The 21774-nt window shown below is 40.4% G+C and overlaps 2 protein-coding genes across 6 annotated transcripts in view; one reads left to right on the forward strand and one right to left on the reverse strand.

The window, feature by feature from the left end:
- Window positions 1–969: 969 nt before the first annotated feature.
- Window positions 970–6168, reverse strand: LOC125643376 (uncharacterized). Its single transcript, XM_048865855.2, has 3 exons — window positions 6062–6168; window positions 4731–4821; window positions 970–1339 (listed from the first exon to the last, which is right to left on the reverse strand). The coding sequence occupies exons 1-3, from the start codon at window positions 6154–6156 to the stop codon at window positions 1148–1150; spliced, it is 378 nt and encodes a 125-aa protein (XP_048721812.2). The 5' UTR covers window positions 6157–6168; the 3' UTR covers window positions 970–1147.
- A 100-nt stretch (window positions 6169–6268) lies between these two features.
- The window catches only part of COQ7 (coenzyme Q7, hydroxylase), a 29994-nt gene continuing 14488 nt past the window's right edge, over window positions 6269–21774 (forward strand). For 2 of the 5 annotated variants that reach the window (XM_048866215.1, XM_048866216.2), the window contains exons 1-5: window positions 6269–6411; window positions 7494–7693; window positions 9376–9490; window positions 9575–9714; window positions 13356–13424. In XM_048866215.1, coding sequence (XP_048722172.1) covers window positions 6342–6411; window positions 7494–7693; window positions 9376–9490; window positions 9575–9714; window positions 13356–13424 — 594 coding nt within the window. In that variant the 5' untranslated portion in view covers window positions 6269–6341. Of the gene's footprint in view, window positions 6412–7254; window positions 7357–7493; window positions 7694–9375; window positions 9491–9574; window positions 9715–10914; window positions 11047–13355; window positions 13425–14195; window positions 14846–21774 lie in introns of those variants that run through there. The other 3 variants (XM_048866217.2, XM_048866219.1, XM_048866218.2) reach the window with 3 other exon arrangements.

A 21774-nucleotide genomic window follows, 5' to 3' on the forward strand; every position in this document is an offset into this window, starting at 1 on the left:
ACACTATTCTATGAACTGTTATGCAAAGGCTTGTATGTGGGACATTTTGAAGCTGTGGTATAAAATAATTAGCTTCTCAATAGTTTCTGTTTTATTAACAGAATTAAAGTCATAGAAAAGATTTTTCTACCTGAAGTTATAAACTGGATTTCTGTGCTACGCGTTCAGAGATTATTTTTACATTTATGTTTCTGTGGGGAAAAGAATAGGGAGAGCCCAGCTCTTGATTTGATCCTTATAGAGAGAGGTCTGTTTTGTATTTCTAAACATGATGATCCATGTCTCCTCTTCCTGTCCTTTTACACAGAGATTGCCAGCACCCTTCCTGCTTGCAGCTGTTTATCGGAGTTTAGGTTCATGAGTGAATTATATTCCATAAAGCAATGCCAGTCTAAAGGCTCCTCCCCGCAATTTTCAGATTTTCTCCCACCCAGTTATTCTATGCTCAGCATTTCCTTCATACATACACTTCTCAAACCTCCCCACAAGCCACCACTACAATGTTCCTCTTCCAGCAAAGAAGAGGAAAGTCAGTGGCACTTCTATTCCATCAATAGGTCAGAGAGATCCATCTGGAGAGTGGAAATTCATCAACCTGAGTTTCTTGAGCAACAGTTACTCCCATAACTCAAGCTCCAGTGGCTTAGGAGTCATACCTGGGTCTGCTGTGTAGCAGTATATTGCACTGCTGATGTATGTGGCCTGGCCCAAGACAAATGCTTAATAGAATTTACTGTGATCTATACATTACCTTTTTGTACTCCTTACTAAGACTGGGAAATGTCTGTCAGTTACAAAATCCTTCAAAACAAACAAACATATTATTGCATTTATTTAATGCAACTCTGACTGTAATTATCTTCTTCAGAGGGACTTTAGTAAAGCTGCAAAATGGCTCATGTCTCTCAATTATTTTCAGGTGGTTTTTTTTCTAAAATATTAAAACAGGAACTTTCTTTATCAAATTGCTTTTGTGCTTGTTCATAACATTACTTTTTATTGTAGTGATTTTAACAGGCCTATCTTCATAGCAGCTAGGTGCCATGTTAAAGTACTTTAATGACATAAAATTCTGATAGAAGGGGAAAATTGAACTTTTATGTTTGTATTTGAACAGGAAAATACTTTATATGTATAAAGAAGAACATTAAGTGTTACTTGTGCCAATTTTTTTTTTGATGATCTTCATTTCCTGTTGTCTTTCTGGACTGCTCTGTAATTTTCTTTCACATTCTTCAGAATTTCCTGTATACACTCGAAGAGATGCTTCGAATTTACAATCTGTAAAATTATGCTTGAGGCACTGATCACATTTTTGTTCAGCAATGCTTCCAGGATGCTGTAATAAATAAAAATGGTAGAAAATTATGGGTAAAATATGGATATTTACAGAAGGAAAGTCAATCTTAATCCATGTAGATCATTAAGAAAGACATTCATTTTACATGGTACACAACACACAAAATGCATACCTTAGTTACCAAACTCCTGATTCAGGAAATTACTTAATAACATGCTTAACACGGTGTATATGCTTAAGTCCCACGTACCTCTGTCCCTTATATTTACACACACATGCTTGTTCTTTTCTGAACACGGATGCTCTCCTAAACCATCAAGCAAACTGTACACTTGTGTTTGCAGGACAGGTAAATCATAAAAATTAGTACTAAAACTACTCATTAAGGATTGCTCTATTTAAAAAAAAAACCATAAGTAGTACAATAAAGGCTCTTGTTATACCTTAATATAGAAAGCATGTTGATGATGTGGTGCATAAAATATTAGATACATTCTACTTAGACAGCAACCTTTCAACTAAGAGTTTAAAATTATTGTACAAGCATTCATTCATTAATTGACTTTCCCAAGGGCAAAACAGTGAGTCAATAGCAGAACTGGCAATATAATTCCAAAGTCCTGATTTTCACTCATGCTTGAGTCATATCACTGTCCCCTGGCATTATCTAGGGTCCAGTCCTGTCAACAAACACTTTCACATCAGTAACTTTACATAGGCAAGTCATTCTGTTGCACTCAGTGGAAGTACTTGTGCACATACTCGTGCCCATGAACATAAGGGTTAGCGGGATCTGTGCCTGCCTTTGTGTTTCTGCATAGCAGATGGGAGATTAATGCAGGTAATTCACATTAACACAAAATGTGCATGTAAATTTCTATGCGGCAGTGGGAAAATAAATGTCACTCTACTGCAAAAGAATTTCTATACATTTTCACAGGAAAAGTTATACATTTTTTCTCTGGCTTATTAGAGATTTCCTCATTGTGCAGCAACGAGGGTGTGACAAATTGACAAGTAATTCAGTGTGCAAAGTACACTTCCTCATTAATATAAAATACAGTGAAAAACCTGTTCTTCCAACTTACCAGGTCTCTAAGCAGCATCAATTTACAAACTGGCCAACTATGATGATTAGTTGTTCTATTTGTTTAAAGACTCTCAGAGAAGTTTTATATAACCTAGAAAACCTGCAACATAAGATGTAACCCAAGGGGAAAAAAACCTTCTCAATAAGGAATGCAGGTTCCAAAGCGCATCTGGAATTGTGGATTCCTTAAAATTTCCAACCGTTCCACTAGCAGTGCAGCTTCATCAGAGATAGTAATGGAGGCGTGGAGGGGGGCTGGCTACTGGTGTTTTAACCACTGTGTTGTCTTACCCAGCTCAGGAGAGGTCTCTGAGACATGGTGGTTCAAATGCCAGAAGCAACCTTTACCCTGTTTATTCTAATCACTGTTGCTACCACTGATAGAGCTACGCTAGTGCTAGCAATAGAAAATATTAAGAAAAATGTTAGTGTGGACAAGACCTGGGATTTCTGAATTTTATATTGTTGAACAGCAAATACCATGTTTTCCATTTGGTCTTGGTTTTATTTTGGTCTTAAGTTTTGTTTACAAAAGTTATTTACTTTGTGTGTGTTTGTTTTTGAAAAGGCAAATATGTTATGAAGTGTCCTATCTTTGGGGCAGAGTTACTGATACTAAGGAGAGCTAGAAATTCTCTGATACAAATGTTCTTTTTGCCATGGTGGAAATAAAACATGATAAATAAATATTGTGATGATCTGAGTGGTGAGCAAAAGAAGGCATGCACCACTTCTGGTAGGGATCGGTACTTAGGCCCTGATTGAGGAAAGCTATTAAGTACATTTTTAAGTTCCAGTGATGCCAGTGGGACTTAAACACAAGCTTAAAGTCAAGCATATGCTCAGGGTGCTTTCCTGAATCAGAACCTTGGTTAGCTCCAGATTCCATATAGGATCCCTTGATATCTGAAATATCAGGTATACATACAGCTTTGATGAGCTACTACAGTATCTATAGATAATTTATGACCCTGGTAATTTATTCTGTCCAAATGTCTGGTATCTTCTCCAAGGTACAGCCAAAAGCAGCATATTGTTTGCTCCTCAGAATACAGTACATACATAGAACAGCCCAAATTCTGCTTAGATTTAGGTTCCTTGCAACTCCATTGAAGTCATCAGGGATGCATGTAGCCCAGTCTTTAGTATTAAAAGGACTTCAAAACATGACTTTCTGGACCTCAGGTAAGAATAGGTAATTGGTGCATAAGAAGGTTCCACTTTTTATGCTCAATTTAATTTTACATGGAATTAAATATTTATATGGATTTGTTTTTATAAGAACATAAGAATGGCCATACTAGTCAGACCAATGGTCCATCTAGCCCAGTATCCTGTCATTGTTGGCCAGTGCCATATGCCTCAGGGGGAATAAACAGAACAGGGCAATTACTGAGTAATCCATCCCCTATCATTCAGTCCCAGCTTCTGGCTGTCAGAGGTTTAGGGACACCCAGAGCATAAGATTGTATCTCTGACCATCTTGGCTAATAGCTGCTGATGGACCTATCTTCCATGAACATATCTAATTCTTTTATGAAACCAGTTATACTTTTGGCCTTCACAGCATTCTCTGGTAACAAATGTAACAGGCTGACTGTGCATTGCGTGAAGAAGTACTTCTTTATGTTTGATTTAATCCTGCTGCTGCCTGTTAAATTTCATTAGGTGACTCCTAATTTGTGTGTTATATGAATGGACAATTAACACTTCCCTATTTACTTTCTTCACACCATTCATGATTTTATAGACCACTATATCATATCCCCTCTTAATCACCTTTTTTCTAAGGTGAACAGTCTAAGCTTATACAGTAACAGTGTGAATATTTCTAAGGCTAAATAAAATATTCACCACCCTCACATGTGCATGAGTTAAATAATCAATTGCCAATTGCAGTATCTAGTATGTCCTCTAGAAAGGGACTATATTCTGGTCTTGCAGGGAGGAGGATTTGATGATGTGGTAGATTTTTTTTCCGTCATAAACTACCACCACCCAAAAGAGAAAATAAAAGCATACATCTTCTAGTAACCTTAACGGTCCTCAATTTAATTTCCTTTCAATCAGATTTAAAAGGAAGAGACATAGCAACAGTAACTAGGTCAGACTCATTTTTCCAGCATTTCTTGGGCTTCATTAGTTCATGCAATCCTGATCCTGCACTGACATTCACTCAGGCAGACCCCTGTGTCTGCACAGAGCACCACTGATGTTATCTTGCATCTTGTGTTGACTTCAGTGGGAGTCTGCACGGGCTCAGGGATCCATCAAGGTGCAGTGCAGGACTGGAGCCTATTTGCCCTTTTGAAAACTATATGCGTTTAAGTAAATACTTACCATATAGAAACTGGGACTTTCAGCCTCATTCCTGCTAGCTCCAGATAAATCAAAACTATCTTCTTTTCTTTGCACATCAATGTAATATTTTCTAGACAAAACATACTTTCCAGTTTCAGTAAAAGAAAAATAGAAAGTGGGATGGGCAAACTTTTTGGAGTTTGGGATCTTGTGAATCTCTTGCCTATTTCTTAGAGTTGTAAATCTAGTTCACGTTATCCAAATATTTCAACTCTAATTTAAGTCCATCTTCCCACCCCTATCCCCAAGGGCTATTCCATTTAAAAACAAAAATCTAGTTTTCTAGCAAAAAAGAAGTCTGTGCTATGTATTAGAGACAGAAGCACTCACTTCCTTAAGGTGTTCCTCAGCACTAGACAAAAAAGTTAGGCTTGCATGAACAGGAGGCCCTGTATATAGTATGTACAGAGAGGCTGTGTTCGTAGTAGTATTGGATTCTTACACTCTGTTCCCCTTTTCAACTGATCCCTAAGCAAAATGTTAACCCAGTAACATTTTATTTTGAGCTGAACTATTGAACAATACTAGAGACGATTTGCCCTATTTCTAACACTAATCCTTAGCCATTTACTCCCCTCATCTCTGTTCACCCCTCTCCTAGTCACCACTCACCATCTGTCTTCTTCTTCCAGGCACTAACCACCCATTCCCAGTCACTTGTCCCCCTTGTATTCATGCACAACACCTGTGTGCACTTCCCTTATGTACTCATATAGCTACACATCCCCCATGTACTCCATGTTCATGCGCAGACCTCATACGTATACACTGTTCATCCAAATACAGACCCTCAGATACCTCATATCCATATACCGCCCATGCATCAACTGTAACGATGTATCCCCACACTCCTGAGTAACCATACGGTCCCAGTGCCTATGATGCAACCATCATACTCCGATGCCAGAAATCCAATCCCCATGTATCCCTGGGGAACCCCATATCCACTCATCGCTCTATCGTATGCGCCACCTATTCCAACGCACTCACCATGCTCCCTCCATGTACCCCCCAAACCCATGCAATCTCCAATTCCCAGGTCCCTCCCTACCCCATATATCACACCACATCCATGCACCCCCCAACCCATGCTCCCTCCACGTCCCCCCCCCACGTACTCATGCAATATCCATGCAGGGCGTAACCCGCAACCCTCTATTCCCAGTCCCCCCCGATGTACATGTCCCCACCCCACGCCATACCCTGGCTCTCTCCTGCACCCCGCAACCCCATGGAGCCCCGTCCCCGTGCGCTGCTCACGAACGCACCCGCCACCCTGCTCCCCATATGCAAGCGCCCCGCCCGCTTACAGTCTTTGAGACACGGAGCGGACGAGGCCCCTGGGGGAGACCCGCTCCGCCATATCCCCGCAGCAGGCAGCACGGTCCCGCACTCTGGTTGCCATGGCAGCCACAGGGACGCTCGCTTTGACTGACAGTACCTCTCTCCAATGGGCAGGGGGCCATTGGGGCCGAGGAGCCAATCGGAGCAGGACAGAGGCGGGAAGACTGTACGCCAACTTGAGCGAGCCTTCTGGATACGTCATCGCTCCGCGCCGCGGTGAGGACTTTCCAGGCCCGGGTCAGGGCAATGGAGGCAGCCGCTGCTCCGGCTGTGAGGGGGCTGCGCGCGGGCTGCCAGCGTCTCTGCTACGGGGCAGGTACGGGGCGGCTTTGCGCTGGGGTCACCCCCTCACCTGGGGTCACAGCTTCCCCCTCTTATGGCAACAGTGGGGTACCCCCTTCCTGCGTCACCGCCCCCAGATCCCACCCCCTCCCTGGGGTACCCCATTCCCCCGTCACGTTCCGGGGTCACTGCCCCCAGACTTCCCCTTCCTTTCCCCATACGCCGTCACCTTCCGGGTCAGTCCATACCCTGCCGCTTTCTGGGGTCATGCCCACTCCAGTCCCTGGGTTCACCCCTTCCTCCCATATGTTATTGCCGCCTGGGGTCACTCCTCCATCCTCTTCCTGGGGTCACCAAATTAATGGGCAGCAGGTTTAAAACAAACAAAAGGAAGTATTTTTTCACACAGTGCACAGTCAACCTGTGGAGCTCCTTGCCAAAGGATGTTGTGAAGGACAAGACTTTAAAAGGGTTAAAAAAAAGAACTGGGGGTCCATCAATGGCTATTGGTAGGGATGGTGTCCCTAGCCTCTGTTTGCCAGAAGCTGGGAATGGGTGACAGGGAATGGATCGCTTGATAGTTACTTGTTCAGTTCATTCCCTCTGGGGCACCTAGCATTGGCCAGTGTCGGAAGACAGGATCCTGGGCTAGATGGAGCTTTGGTCTGACCCAGTGTGGCCGTTCTTAGGGGGTCACCCCTTCCAGTCATACTCTATCCCTTGCAGGTTTACAATTATCTCCACCCTCTCTTATCCCCACCCTGGAGTTGCCTCCCACCAGCCCATCCCCTTCAAGGGTCGTCCATCACCCCTGTGCTTCATCCCCACTCCTGGGGTCATCTGAGCTCCTTTGAGTTTAATCCCCCATATCCCACTTTCACCCTAAGGTAACCTGTCATCTGTTCCCCTTCTCTCCATTTTCCATTCCTGACTCAGAATCCCTCCCCTGCATCACACTGGAGTCATGTATCAGAAAGGGGTAAGTAAGTAGGTACAACATTGAGTAAATGTTGTGTGCACTCCATGTTAAGTGTATGGATATTTCATTAAGACTTCCCTCACTTTCAGTGGTGGTAGAGAATTATAGCTCACATCAGTTGTATCTCTGTTTGACAGGTTCTGAAAGAAAATGGAGTTTGCAGTCAAAACAGACTTCTTTCAGATTTTATAGTACTGGAATGACGTTGGACAACATCAACAAGCCAGCCATAGATCGCATAATCAGGGTGGATCATGCAGGGGAATATGGGGCAAATCGTATTTATGCTGGGCAAATGGCTGTGCTAGGTAGAACTACAGTAGGACCAGTCATTCAGGTTAGTATCTGTGGATCTAACTCCATCTTATCTTTATGCTTCTTATGTACTCAAAGACATATTCTTTAGCTGAAGTACAATAAAATAAATCACAAGGCTATAATTTAAGGTTTGCAATGTTTACTTTAAAACAACTGGTCTTACAAAAGCTCTTCCTATGGTAAAGTATAAGTATGACACATAACATCATAGTGATCGGATTGGCGGATGTGTAGAACCCTACCAAATTCATGGTCCATTTTTGTCAATTTCATGGTCATAGGATTTTTAAAATAATAAATTTCATGATTTCCGCTATTTAAATCTGAAATTTCATGGTGTTGTAATTGTAGTTGTAAATGACCCAAAAAGGAATTGCGGAGGGGGCGGTCACAAGGTTATTGTATGGCTGGATTGCAGTATTGCTACCCTTAGGTGATGCTGCCTTCAGAGCTGGGCAGCTGGAGAGCAGCAGCTGCTGGCTGGGGTCTCAGCTCTGAAGGCAGAGCCGCTGCTAGCAGCAGCACAGAAGTAAGGATGGCATGGTACGGTATTGCCACCCTTACTTCTGTGCTGTTGCCTGCAGAGCTGGGCCCTCAGTCAGCAGCCAACACTTTCCAGCCGCCCAGCTCTGGTATGGTATTACCATCCTTACTTCTGCACTGCTGCTGGTAGGGCGCTGCCTTGAGAGCTGGGCACCCGGGCATCAGCCGCCAGTCTCCAGCTGCCCAGCTCTGAAGGCAGTGCAGAAGTAAGGGTGGCGATACCACAATCCCTCTAAAATAAACTTGCAGCCCCACTTAAATTTCCTTTTGGGTCAGGACTCCCAATTTGAGAAACGCTGGTCTCCCCTGTGAAATCTGTATAGTATAGGGTAAAAGCACACAAAGATCGCGGGAGGGGACCAGAATTCACTATCCGTGACGTGTTTTTCACGATCGTGAATTTGGTCAGGCACAACTGATGAGTGAATCATAGACATGCAGTTGTTGCAGTGGTTTGACAAAGGCTTCATTGTTATGTTTTAGGTGTCAAGAATCTTGTAAAATAAAACTCCTTTTATATGAAATAAAAGGAATTAGGGAAAGCTGTGAAATAACTGTTCATATTCCGTTTCTCCGAAATGTTAACTTATTACTGAATATAAATAGGTTTTAAGAAAACCTAATAGTAAAGTGTTAACAAATATGCATGCATCTGATGAAGTGGGTATTCACCTGCGAAAGCTTATGCTCCAATAGGTCTGTTAGTCTATAAGGTGCCACAGGACTCTTTGCCGCTTTTACAGATCCAGACTAACACGGCTACCCCTCTGATACTTAACAAATATGACCAACACTCTTCCTCTAAATTCGTCAACTTTCATTCTTGCTTCTTCTGTTGTCCTCATTTTCTAATTTTTCAGCCCTCATAGAGTTTTCTGTGTTAGACAGGACCTGAATTTCCAATGTAAAAGCAAGCAAGAGGGGAAAAAAGACACACAACCCATCCCCACCCGCACACCTTTCAGGCCCTGTTTATGTATCACAGAGAAAAAAACAGTCACAAACCAATTTAATCTATTTCGTAGATCAACTTTAAAAATCAAATTAAAATTAGCATGAGCTGAAGTTAACATCCATTGATTTTTTTTCTCTACATTTATAGTTAATGCCTTATTTTCTATTGTTATGTTTTTTCTGTTTATTTTATTTCTGTTGCAGCAAATGTGGGATCAAGAAAAGGACCATCTGAAAAAGTTTAATGAGTTAATTGTCACATTTAGAGTTCGACCTACTATTTTATTGCCTTTTTGGAATGTTGCAGGGTTTGCTTTAGGTGAGTGCATGGTCTTATTGATGTTGTTATTAATAATGTAGGTTTGAGGTGTGGTGTTTGAATTAATTTGTTTGATAATTACAGGTGCTGGAACTGCTTTACTTGGAAAAGAGGGTGCAATGGCTTGCACTGTGGCAGTGGAAGACAGCATATCAGAGCATTATAACAACCAGATCAGAACACTAATGGAGGAGGATCCGGAAAAATACAAAGAATTATTGCAGGTATGTGAATGTGGTTTAAAGGTATTTAACATATTCTCTGAACAGTATACTGAGACAATATTCTTCAAATGACATAAATATGGCATTTGGATTTGCATCAGATTAATTTCTTACTGCTAGTTCAGAAAACTAAAGGCAGTGAAACACTCAAAATGAAAAGTGTTATGTTTAAATTAGCTGTTGGATTTTCTTTTTGATGTAAATATTAAATGTAAATATCTGAGATCACAGCTACAGAGCCCATTTCTAGTAGTTTCAATCTGTGTTTTTGTTGGGGACAGAAAAGGCAGCCTATGGTGCCCAAACATTTTAATTTAATGGGAGGGACTAGAGAAAAAGAAAATGAACTAATTGTAATAATGTACCATGTGGTATGCTTTGGTTATACTGGGTATGACAATATCATTGCAACTTCAGATACTCTGCAGACTTTGAGAGCGGCTGATCTCTCACCTTCACTTAGACTAGGAAAGTGGTTCCTAATTCCTTAAAATTTAACACATTTGGGCCACAATCTTGCATTGAGCACCTAATGGGCAGACTACAGTGCCTGTGCATAGCCCTGTTGATTTCAATAGGGGGTCTACCTGTGAGGTGCTTGTTATAAGGTCAGGGCCTAAGAAGTCAGCTGTAACAACCCATTGACCACTACTGCCTAGTCAGTTATACTTGGGCTGACCTGTAGTGGAGGTTGGGCTGCTCCAGATCCAAGTCTCATAGTCCCAAAACTGGGATTTGAAGTAGCCCAAACTCTGTTGCTGATTAGCATCTGCATGACTGAGTGAGAGCTGAGCTATGAGCACAAAGGTACCATGTTCAAAAAGGCTGGTCTGTGTACCAGTAAAACTACAAGACAAAGCAACTACTGAATGCATCGAGCAGGATAGAGGGAGTATCAAGAACTCAAATTGTCCAGCAGAGTAAAATGTTCTAACTTTGATGTCTGGAGACCCTGAGCATGTCTTTAGCAAAAGTGTATTTTTTTTTTTTTTATTTATACAAATATAAAAAGAGGAACCTACGCAAAGCCCTATGTGAGGAAAACTGTCATGTATGATAGAAAAATCTCACACCATTAGTTCACGTGTTTTGCTTGAAGGTATTTGGTTTAATAATTTCTGCAATCGGTACTTCACAAAGGAGAAAATTTTGCGTTTTATACTCAGCTCATAGCTTGAATCCTAGTTTTTTCTCTTCTAGGCTCTGATCCTGCAAGTTGTTTCATACAGGAGGACACTTGAATCCACTGGAGCCTCATGGACTTGCAGATGTCTTCCCTCATGGAACAATTTGCAGGATTGGGGCCTTACTGTGTAAACGTAATAATCTTGGAATGGCTGTTGTCATGTTAATTGGGCTTGTCATTATTATAGGTTTTCTTTAAAAAAAACCTGAAAAAGAAATATTAGTTTGCTAATTACCACTTCAGTTTTCTAGAGAGATTTTTCAGAATATCAGAATAACCTGGGATTCAGGAAGTGCTCTAAATATGATAGGAAAATGTTCTAGCCTGATTTCTTAGATGAGACCAAGTGTATAATTGGTGTAGTATCTGATAACACTCCCTCAGGGGCCTTAACCCACCATTGCTTGCAGTGGGATGGACTCTATGGTCTGTCTCTTTCCATGTCATTAACCACTATGATCCTGGTTATAACCAGCATATTCATTATAGGGTTATGACATTTGGATAGGACACTCATGAATATTACTTGAGACTCTAATGGTCCAGGAGGAGAATACACACACTTTTCTATTAGGGCTGTCAAGTGCTTAAAAAAATTAATTGCGATTAATCGCACGATTAGAAAATAGAATGCCATTTATTTAAATATTTGTGGGTGTTTTCTACATTTTCAAATATTTCGATTTCAGTGATAACACAGAATACAAAGTGGTCAGTGCTCACTTTATATTTTTGATTACAAGTATTTGCACTATAAAAAACAAAAAGAAATAGTATTTTTCAATTCACCTAATACAAGTACTGTAATACAATCTCTTTATCATGAAAGTTGAACTTACAAATGTAGAATTATGTACAAAAAATAACTGCATTCAAAAATAAAAATGTCAAACTTTAGACTAGAGCCTATAAGTCCACTCAGTCATACTTCTTGTTCAGCCAATCGCTCAGACAAAGAAGTTTGTTTACATTTGCAGGAGATAATGCTGCCCGCTTCTTGTTTACAATGTCACCTGCAAATGAGAACAGGCTGTTGCAGCCAGTGTTGCAAGATATTTGTGTGCCAGATGCACTAAAGATTCATATGTTCCTTCATGCTCCAACCACCATTCTGAGGGACATGCGTCCATGCTGATGACAGGTTCTGCTTGATAGAAATCCAAAGCAGTGCGGACTGACGCATGTTCATTTTCATCATCTGAGTCAGATGCCACCAGCAGAAGGTTGATTTTCTTTTTTGGTGGTTCAGGTTCTTGTAGTTTCCGCATCGGAGTGTTGCTCTTTTAAGACTTTTGAAAGCATGCGCCATACCTCATCCCTCTCAGATTTTGGAAGGCACTTCAGCTTCTTAAACCTTGGGTCGAGTGCTGTAGCTGACTTTAGAAATCTCACATTGGTACCTTCTTTGCCTTTTGTCAAATCTGCAGTGAAAGTGTTCTTAAAATGAACAACATGTGCTGGTCATCATCCGAGACTGCTATAACATGAAACATATGGCAGAATGCAGGTAAAACAGAGCAAGGGATATACAATTCTCCCCCAAGGAGTTCAGTCACAAATTTAATTAGTGCAGTATTTTTTTAACAAGCATTATCAACGTGCTTCTGGAATGGTGGCCGAAGCATGAAGGGCCATATGAATGTTTAGCATATCTGGCACATAAATACCTTGCAATGCCAGCTACAAAAGTGCCATGCAAATGCCTGTTCTCACTTTCTGGTGACATTGTAAATAAGAAGAGGGCAGCATTATCGCCTGAAAATGTAAACAAACTTGTTTGTCTTAGCGATTGGCTGCACAAGAAGTACGGCTTTGTGGACTTGTAGTCTCTGAAGTTTTACATTGTTTTGTTTCTGAGTGCAGTTATGTAACAAAAAAACCCTACATTTGTAAGTTGCAATCTTTGTCGTGAAAGTGCACTACAGTACTTGTATGAGGTGAACTGAAAAATACTATTTATTTTGTTATTTTTATAGTGCAAATATTTATAATAAAAATAATAGACACTGATTTAAATTATTACACAGAATACAATATATATGAAAATGTAGAAAAACATCCAAAATATTTAATAAATTTCAATTGGTATTCCATTGTTTAGCAGTGCGATTAAAACTGCGATTAATTGCGATTTAATTTTTTTGAGTTAATCATGTTAGTTAACTGCGATTAATCGACAGCCCTATTTTCTATATAGTTCCAAAAACATAGCATGAGCTTCTTTATTTCAGAAGCTGTTTCCTCATATACTATAGCTATGGGTTCTTCTAACTGGAAATTGTGGGGAGGGGATTTTTCAAAAGCATTCAGTTTCCTGCAGGTCTTGACCTCGGGTGTATTGTCCCTCAAGTGGTGATGTGGCCAGAAGTATGTAGTTTATGTACAGTTTCGTCATCTCGATGATTCATGTGTAGGTGAAAACTGTTACTAATCTGCTACCATTTCTTTTAAAAAGATAATAAAGAAGTTCCGGGATGATGAGCTGGAGCACCACGATGTAGGGCTTGACCACGGTGCAGAATTGGTAGGCGTAGAGCATTAATTCATTGCTGTTGATCATTGCTATGCATCCAGTTGTTATGGTCTCTCCTTCTCTTTGTGCAAATGAAAGTATAGAGCGTGGGTGGAAAATAACAGTACAATAATATTTCTTTAGTCTTTCTCAGGAAGCAGGTATAAGATAACACTGAAGGCATCTTCTTCAGAATCTGAAATGATGTGAATTTTTTTCCAGCAACAGAGTAGCATCCCGTTATGCTGCTGTTAAAACTAGTTCTTTGTTCCTAGCTAAGTATTGCACTCAACTCTGCTTTTGTTTTTTCAAATCGTAGCCTAATTTGAGTTTTCTTAAAAGATCAGATTAATAAGTCGACCTTTTGTCAGATAGAATAGTCGATCCCTTTCAGTCTTGGGAATACAGATATCACCCTGATATACCAAACACAATTGATTTAGGATGAAACTCTGGACCAAATTCTTCCTTCTCGTAATGCTTCATGAGCTCTGTGTAGTCCCTCTACTGTTTTCCTACCTCTGTGTGGGGGACCTGAAAGAGTCCTGTTATGTGGAGGGAAGGGGCATATTTTTCTCACATACAATATGTTTTAGTGCAAGGTAACGCCCTTTTAAAAAAAAAAAAAAAGGCTATTTGTCCTTTTCTGTGAAAGCAATATTGTTTCTCTAATGTAGATGAAAACAAATCTTTATATATTTAATACACGCCTTGTTACCACAAATCTATTTTTTTTAATTAAGACTTCATCCAATGCATAATTATTATCTTTCTTTTTTATAGGCACCAGCTTATTCGCTTTTGAAGACTGCTATACAAATTGGATGTAAAGCTGCAATATTTTTATCAGAGCGAATTTAGCACTCTATTTTTCAATAATATAAAAGATTATGGTATTAATTTAAGAGTTAACCAGTGCACTTGTCAAATTATGTGAAACTAATCGATATTTTTTACAGTAACTGACTTTTTTCCCCCTTCTTTTTATAAAGGATCTGATTCTGCCAGTCTTACTTATGCTAAGTAGTATCTTGCGCAATAGGTATTTTCATCGAAATTAGTGGGGCTACATGTGAAGTAATATACTTACAATGTGAGTATGGATGGTAGAACTGGGTCCTTTTTGACTATATCTAAAATGAAATTAAAAGGCTGTGTTTTAACCAAAAAAAAAAAAAATCTGCTGGTTTTGCAAGTATTCACAAGGTGGCAGTAAAGCGTGTGTCTATGTTATAGTACATACATTTAGTATTAGCCTTCTGTACTTGTACAGACTTTTAAAAATGAGCTAATCCTTCAATTTAAGACAATACATTTAGCACGGATTATTTTCTGAGTTTTATTTTCAGGGGAAGTAAATCAAGTTCTGGTAAGAATATTTCCCTCATATGTCTCAAATAAAGGTCTGTTATTACAGGGCTCTATTTCATTGATATGACTTTCAACTTTGTATTCTTCTTGGGCCTAATTCTGAAGTTATTTAGTCAAAAATTCCCTTTGTCCTGAATGTGTACAGAAAAAGTGGGCCCTATATACTTGATTTAAAGCAGAAGGACACAGATACTAGGTGCAATTAGCAACAGTGTTTCTTTTCATGAGTTTTAGCTCTTCCTATCCCATCTCTTCTTGGATAGAAACACACCAGCTTTCACAGAGCAAGGGAATAGGGTTCCCCAAACCTCTTAAAAGCACGCTAGCATGAGAGCAATTGAAGTAAACTAGACAAAATTCTGACTGCATCTTTCACAAGAAGTGCATACTGTCAATGCCTGATAATGACAGAGAAATACAGACCGCTCCATGCAATAATGCTGTTGGTATATCTTAAGCTGGAGGGATCACTGCCAGTTAATTCAGCAGAAGTACAGATTTTACAAAACTTCTTTCTAGAGCCCTGGGATGTAGACAGTTAATGGCTTCAAGCGGCCAAAGAGTAGGATTCGGATGTGAATTTCCAGATGAGACTGGTACAGCTTGTTTAGTAGGGAACTACTCATACAGTACAGGAGATCTTGGGCCATGTGGTGTCCAATGTTCCTTCTGCCTAAAGCACCTCTTGCCCATTCTTCCATTGTCACTGCCTTCTAGGGAAGGTGTAATCAAAACGAAAACTTTAAAGGAAATTCGGTACCGTTTTTTCACACACAAATATTCCTTTTTAACATTTTATAGTTTAATAATGAGTCAGGCCAATTTAATGCTACTTATGGCAGAGACTAAACCGCTTGCACTTCAATGCAAAATTTTCACAGTGACCTCTGCAGTGTTTAAGCAAAATCACTTCCGGAATGTATGCCAGTTAGGTGTGCTGACCTATTGATATAAAATCATTTGAGGTCACTGTTAAATTTGTGTTAAAGTGCAAGTTTGAAGCTGGGATACGTATTGATTTTGGTTGTCTGTTGGAGATAAGCTTTCACTTTTATCAACAGTGTTGTATGAAGATGGAAAGGAATGTAAAAGTCTTTCCTCTTGAATCATGGAAACAAAAAGTTAAGGTTTTGGGTGGAGGGAGTGTGTCCTGTTCCAACCTTATCTGCCACTAAACATAGTTCTTGTTTGCTAAGCTAGTTTTCATCCTTTCTGTTGAATGGAGAGCATTTAGCTTGTTTGCCAGATTAGAAATAGAATCCTTTTGTTGTTCAAGATTAAAAGTTGTAGCATATCAAGCACTGTTTCTTACAGACAAACCGAACAGTGGTGGAGAAATTATTGAAAAGCTGGCTCACAAGTGGGGAGTAGCATTTTTTGTGTGACTTCTTTGCAAAGGAGGGAATCAGAAGGTGAGAAACAGGGCATCTCAGAGGTACTGCTCATGCCACTATTATTGAAGTGTTGTTAGCACTACCAATATAAAACCTCTTTTACAGGGGGCTTATAAGTCATCTGTAAAAATTCATTCCTAGCTAAAACTTGGCATTTAAGGTTTCTGCAAGAGGATGATTTCCCTGCCCCCTTTCCCCGCCTTAAATTTGGTCAAAAAAAGTAGATCTTCAATAGAAACTTTTTGTATGCTCCCTATCAATAGTCACAAAGGCTCTTTATATAAACAGAAACAACAAAACCATCTAATTGGACAGGCAGTGGGATAAATTCTGTTCTCAGCTACACCCGTGTCGATCTGGAGAAACTCCATTGACTTCTAATGAGTTGAAGTGGACATCACTGAAGTCATTTACATTGTTTAAACAAAGTATAATTTGGTCCACAGTCCTTAGTCTCTTCACTCGCCTACTGGACCCACTCGACCCATTGGCTTTAACTCGTCTAAATCACTGAGTTCACGGGGAGTGGGAGTAAAAGGAAGTGAACTGTTCAAACAGACTTCCTGGATGAACCCCAGGAAGCTGTGACTAGCTCAGATATGACTTACATTAGTATTGAGCTAATGGTGTTCTCTGCCCTGGTTAATGCATTGATTTGATGTAAATGTTTGCCTGGAATGGGATCTAGATCTCCTGGTTCCATTCTCTATCCACTGGCCCATTCTGCATCCCTTTTACACTTGTGCTCATCTGTTCAGTAGGGAGAGGATTTTTTTAAACACTTGCTCATTGGCAGACTTTTTGGATCTGTAAAGCAGCGTGGGGCAATTGGTGTTCTTGACATGTTCCATATTGTACCCTGTACATGCCACACACATTCTGCAGAAATATTGCAGACATCATCAACTTGTTTTTCTTAAGTTTCTTAGCAAAGGGCTTATCTGTACTTGGAAATTGACTGAAATAACTGTTGTGGAATCATTATTTCGGTGTAAGGCCCTGTGTAGACACTTTTTTATTCTGGAATAAGAGTGTTTTTTTCTGATTTAGCTTAATCCACTATAATCCTTTTCTCATTACAGTATTATTAGCTCGAAACCTGTTAGTATTTAAGATGTCTGTGAAGTCACAAAGCAGAACACTTACATGTGGATTTTAGGACCTGTGAAATGAATAGACATCATTTATCATAAAAACATCAACCCCGTAGGCTAATAGTCTAATTTTGGGGAGCTGGAAGACCGGGCTTCCCAGCAATTTGTGGAAATTTTTGATTTAGCAGAAAGTGACTTTTCCATTGGAAAATCATTCTGACAGAAGAGTCCCAACAGTGGTAGAAATTGCCTTTTTGGCTGTTAGATGATCATTGTAAGCAAGTCCATGAAATTGATATTCCCAATCTGGTATATGTACATGTAGTGGTTAAATCTGCCTTTTGCCATCATAGATCATTCTAACAGGTGTTTTGGTGCTAAGGAGTTAAATTATTATTGGCTCTTGTTAGTACTCCAGCAAGCTGTATCATCCTTTACTTGTAGGCATGTGTCATTATAGGTGCAGAGTTCTTTGTTGCTTGTCAAAGCTTCCAAGATCATTGCAAGAGCAATCTCCAATTTGATCCTCACAGCTGAAAGCCCCACTGTTCACTGTAAGTAGAGCTGAAAGTAAGCCGGTATGGTCTGGCGTACCAGCAAGAGCCAGTACGCCATGCCGGACCAGATTGGCTTCCCCAAGCTTCCCGCAGCAGCAGGAGCCCCAGGCCCTTTAAAGTGCCCCCTGACCCAGCTGCTGGAGCCCTGGGGTAGCGATTTAGGGACTCAGCAGTGATTTAAAGAGCCCGGAGCTCAGCTGCGGTAGCAGCGGCCAGATCCCAGGGCCCTTTAAATCGCCCCTGAGCCCCAGGGCTCCCAGCTACCTCTGCAGCTGGTAGCTCTAGGGGTGATTTAAAGGCCCAGGGGCTCCCAGCCGCAGCCAGAGCCCTGGGGCCTTTAAATCTTGATTTAAAGGGCCTGGGTATTTAAAGGCCCCGCCTCTTCCGGTTGAGGCCCCGCCTCTTCCAGTCGAGGCCACGCCCCCTACTCAGGACTCTGGAGTATTGGTAAATCCTTTAAATTCCTTTTACCCCTGACTGTAAGGGATGGGTAATCACATCAGTCAATAGGAACTGGCTGCTGGGATCTCTGCATTTTTCATGGCTGCCATGTGGTAGTTGGCTCTACTCAGAGGCAGGCAGGCATATATTGGGTTTGGTGTTTAGCTTGTGAGTAGAGATTATAATTTTAGCTTGGAATGTTGATTTTAGATGGAAGTGTTGTCTAGGAGATTTCAATTTAAAAAAAACTATTTTTTTTAGTGATTTAAGATTGTTCTGTAAAGTGTTCTTTGCAGTGATTCACCATACACCACAACCTGAATAATTCTTACCCAGATGCAGGGTTACCAGCCACCCAGATGTTTTATTGGGGCAAGAATCCTGTTTTGATGGTTCACCCTATAAGGATTGATGGAATAAAATGAGCTGCCAGGCAGCTTTGAGAGAGAACGTTGGTCAACTGATTGATCACTATTGCCAGCATGGTAGGATTTCATAATGGTCTTTTGCTCTCAGCTACTGGTAATGGCATTACAACACTTTTTCCTCTGGCTTCATCCTCACAGGTCACTTCAGTTTACTAATGACGTGTGAGAGGTGAAGCAGGAAGGGAAGTGGCTAGAGCACAAGTGACAGAAATCTTGGTCTGAACCTCAGCAATTGTGTCATAAATGTTGGAAGTCTTCTGATGTGGCTGTACTTAAGGCAAATGTAGTGTTTTTTCCCCATCTGCTCTTGATGAAATGAGTGTGACCTTCTTTATCTGGTGCTGACATTGCTGGGCTTATCCACAAATTTATCACCTCAAGATTAGGCTATTGTAATATGCTGTACCTGGGGCTACACGGTGAAACTATCTAGTCACTGACGCTAATGCAGAACATGGCCACTCACCTACTAGACATGTTAGCAGCGAACACATCACCAGGACACTGTACTTACATTGGCTGTCAGTAAGCTTCCAGATGGAGTTGGAGGCATTGGCTTTAACCTGTAAAGATTTACATGGTTTGCGATGTGGCTACCCTAAGGGACAGCGTGCCTCCCTAAGTGAAATGGCTGCAGGCACAATCAGTGAAGGTCCTTGAACTGGAGCCCTCTTGCCTGGAAAGAGAGGAAGCAGCTGGAAGGGCATTTGTTATAAAGTGTCCTCAACTTCAGAATTCACAGCCTCTTGGTTGATAGAACCCAGCCTTTTTAATCATGTGTTGCAAAGCCCATCTTTTCTATTGGCCATTTGGGAAAGAGGCAAGTTAATGTGACGGGGTATGTTGGGTGTGGGTGAGACTTGTCAATAAGCTTTCCATAGACTTGTAAGAGGTTGTATTAAATACTATTTTAAAATTGTGATGTACCTAGAGTTTGGGTTAGGAGCCGATTAAAATAAAATTTTGGAAAGTGAGATTGGATCCACATGACTAAATGGTTGCTAATGTCGTCAGTGAAAGAAGTAAAATTCTACTATACTATAAGACGTCCTGTCAGTTATGACATTGATCAAAATGTTCTTGCTTTTAAAGATTATTTGTTCAAAATAAGATATTTTAAGCATGACTTCATCACTCTTGTAATAGATCATTCACTATAAAATAAGACTACAAAGTACATTTGTTAAAATGTAAAACCAAAAACATACCTGTAAATATCTCAAGGATTCCAGAACAAGAGACTCATAGTATTACAACATATGCATCTATTTATCTATGTGAGAAACAAATACAACTTTTAAAAAATGATCATGATATTGAATACTCTATTCCAAAAGCCTACAAATACTGGATATTAAGGCCTTTGTATTATTAAGCAACATTTAGAAATTGCTGCAAGAAAAGAATGGCAAATATGCAATCAAAGTTAGGAATTTACAGATAAGTTTATTATTATTTATTATTAATATAAAAGTGATAGCTCCCCTGAGTTAGACAGTCTCCCGGTCCCCCAGCCATTACGTCAGGACTTAAAGCTAGACAAGGCATGGTGTAGTGCTTTCATAGGTATTATTCTTTTCTAAGACCAATATTCTCAAAGAAACCGGTTTGTACAGAGATTCTCTGAACATGTTTGTGTTATAAAGCGGTCATGGAATTTGCTTCTGAATTATAGAGACAGCCTGGTGTTCTGGTTGCCCTTGAGATGTGGGTGGCCTCTGAAAACATTGCACGCTGCATACTTACAGCAAAAACAGGTCAGAGACAAAACGCTTTTTTTTTAACACATTTGGGTTGACTGAGGGATGGAAACATCAAAGGACAGGAAATCTCAGCGCAAAGCCAGTTTCTTTGCCCATGTCTGTACTAACAATTGAAGAATTCACTCCAAATACACTGTCATGAATGGCTGAAAACAATATACTACATTGAATTTAATACAGTGCATTAAAGCACATCCATGTCTAGGTTGTCAGACTGTAAAATAATTTCTCTAGTAGTGTGTTTGAATAGTAAACATAGCTCAGAGTGTATGTAATGTGTAAGGTGAATAACTGCTGCTTTATGTACCATAGCAGGATTTGTTACTTCCATGTCTTAGAGTGGAGCATTTGCACCAGTATATTTAATATTATGGGCCTGACTCTGCTCTCTTTCACACTGGTTTTCATACCTAGTACAGCACCATTTATTTCAGTGGAATGACTCCTGGTTCTCACTAGCGTAAGTGAGAGAAGAACCATGCCCTATTTTTAGACTTTTGTTATTAAAAACCTGCGTGGGGGATTGTAACATGGCTGTACAAAAGGTTAGGAATGATGCAAAGGGAAACCCTGTAGAGGGGTACTCAGAAACATTTAATTTGATCTGTGCCTCAGCTTGGATTTTGTGATGATTATACAGATGCCATGAGGCTGTGGTATTTTCTTCTTGTTTATGCTTTTCAGCCATTATCAGAAATTGACTAATGCTAGCTGCTCAGCCTTCAATGGCAGGCAGAGGGCAAATAGATTTCTAAGCCCTCATTGTGTGCTGTGTAGTCCTGTTATACCATTTGTGCACAAATGGAGTTTGTGGTCAGGCTCATCTTTTGTTCATTAACAGAGCAAAACGGATTAGATTAGTGCAGATGCCTCACAAACATCTGAAAAATGGAGGGGGATTGTTTCTAGGCAGTCACTTGGCTGACTGGCCACATATGGCTACTTTCAACTGTTTCTTGAGTCACAGAATATACACCTCTTTGGCTCTTGTAATAAAATTATAAGGACCTATGCAAGCGTGCCATGGGATCCCAAACCCTTGCATTAAAAAATACAAATTGTTTCCATGAGGACAAGGCAACTCAACACTCTTATAATAATCTAGGGCCTGATCACCATTCTCCCCTCAAATGGGAAGGGTTTCTCATCCTTCAGTGGGGAGAAGGGGCATAGTTTACAAAACCTTGACTGCACAGCGTGCATGGGTTCATGCAGCTTAGCTGCTGCTCTCCTTACCTGTTCCCAGCTCAGTTTCTGCCAGCCTTAGCTGCTTTCCACCATCCTCAGTGGGACCGGATATCTGGCCCCCACTCT

The sequence above is a fragment of the Caretta caretta genome, chromosome 10 (genome assembly GCF_965140235.1).
Source record: "Caretta caretta isolate rCarCar2 chromosome 10, rCarCar1.hap1, whole genome shotgun sequence".
Lineage (NCBI taxonomy): Eukaryota > Metazoa > Chordata > Testudines > Cheloniidae > Caretta > Caretta caretta.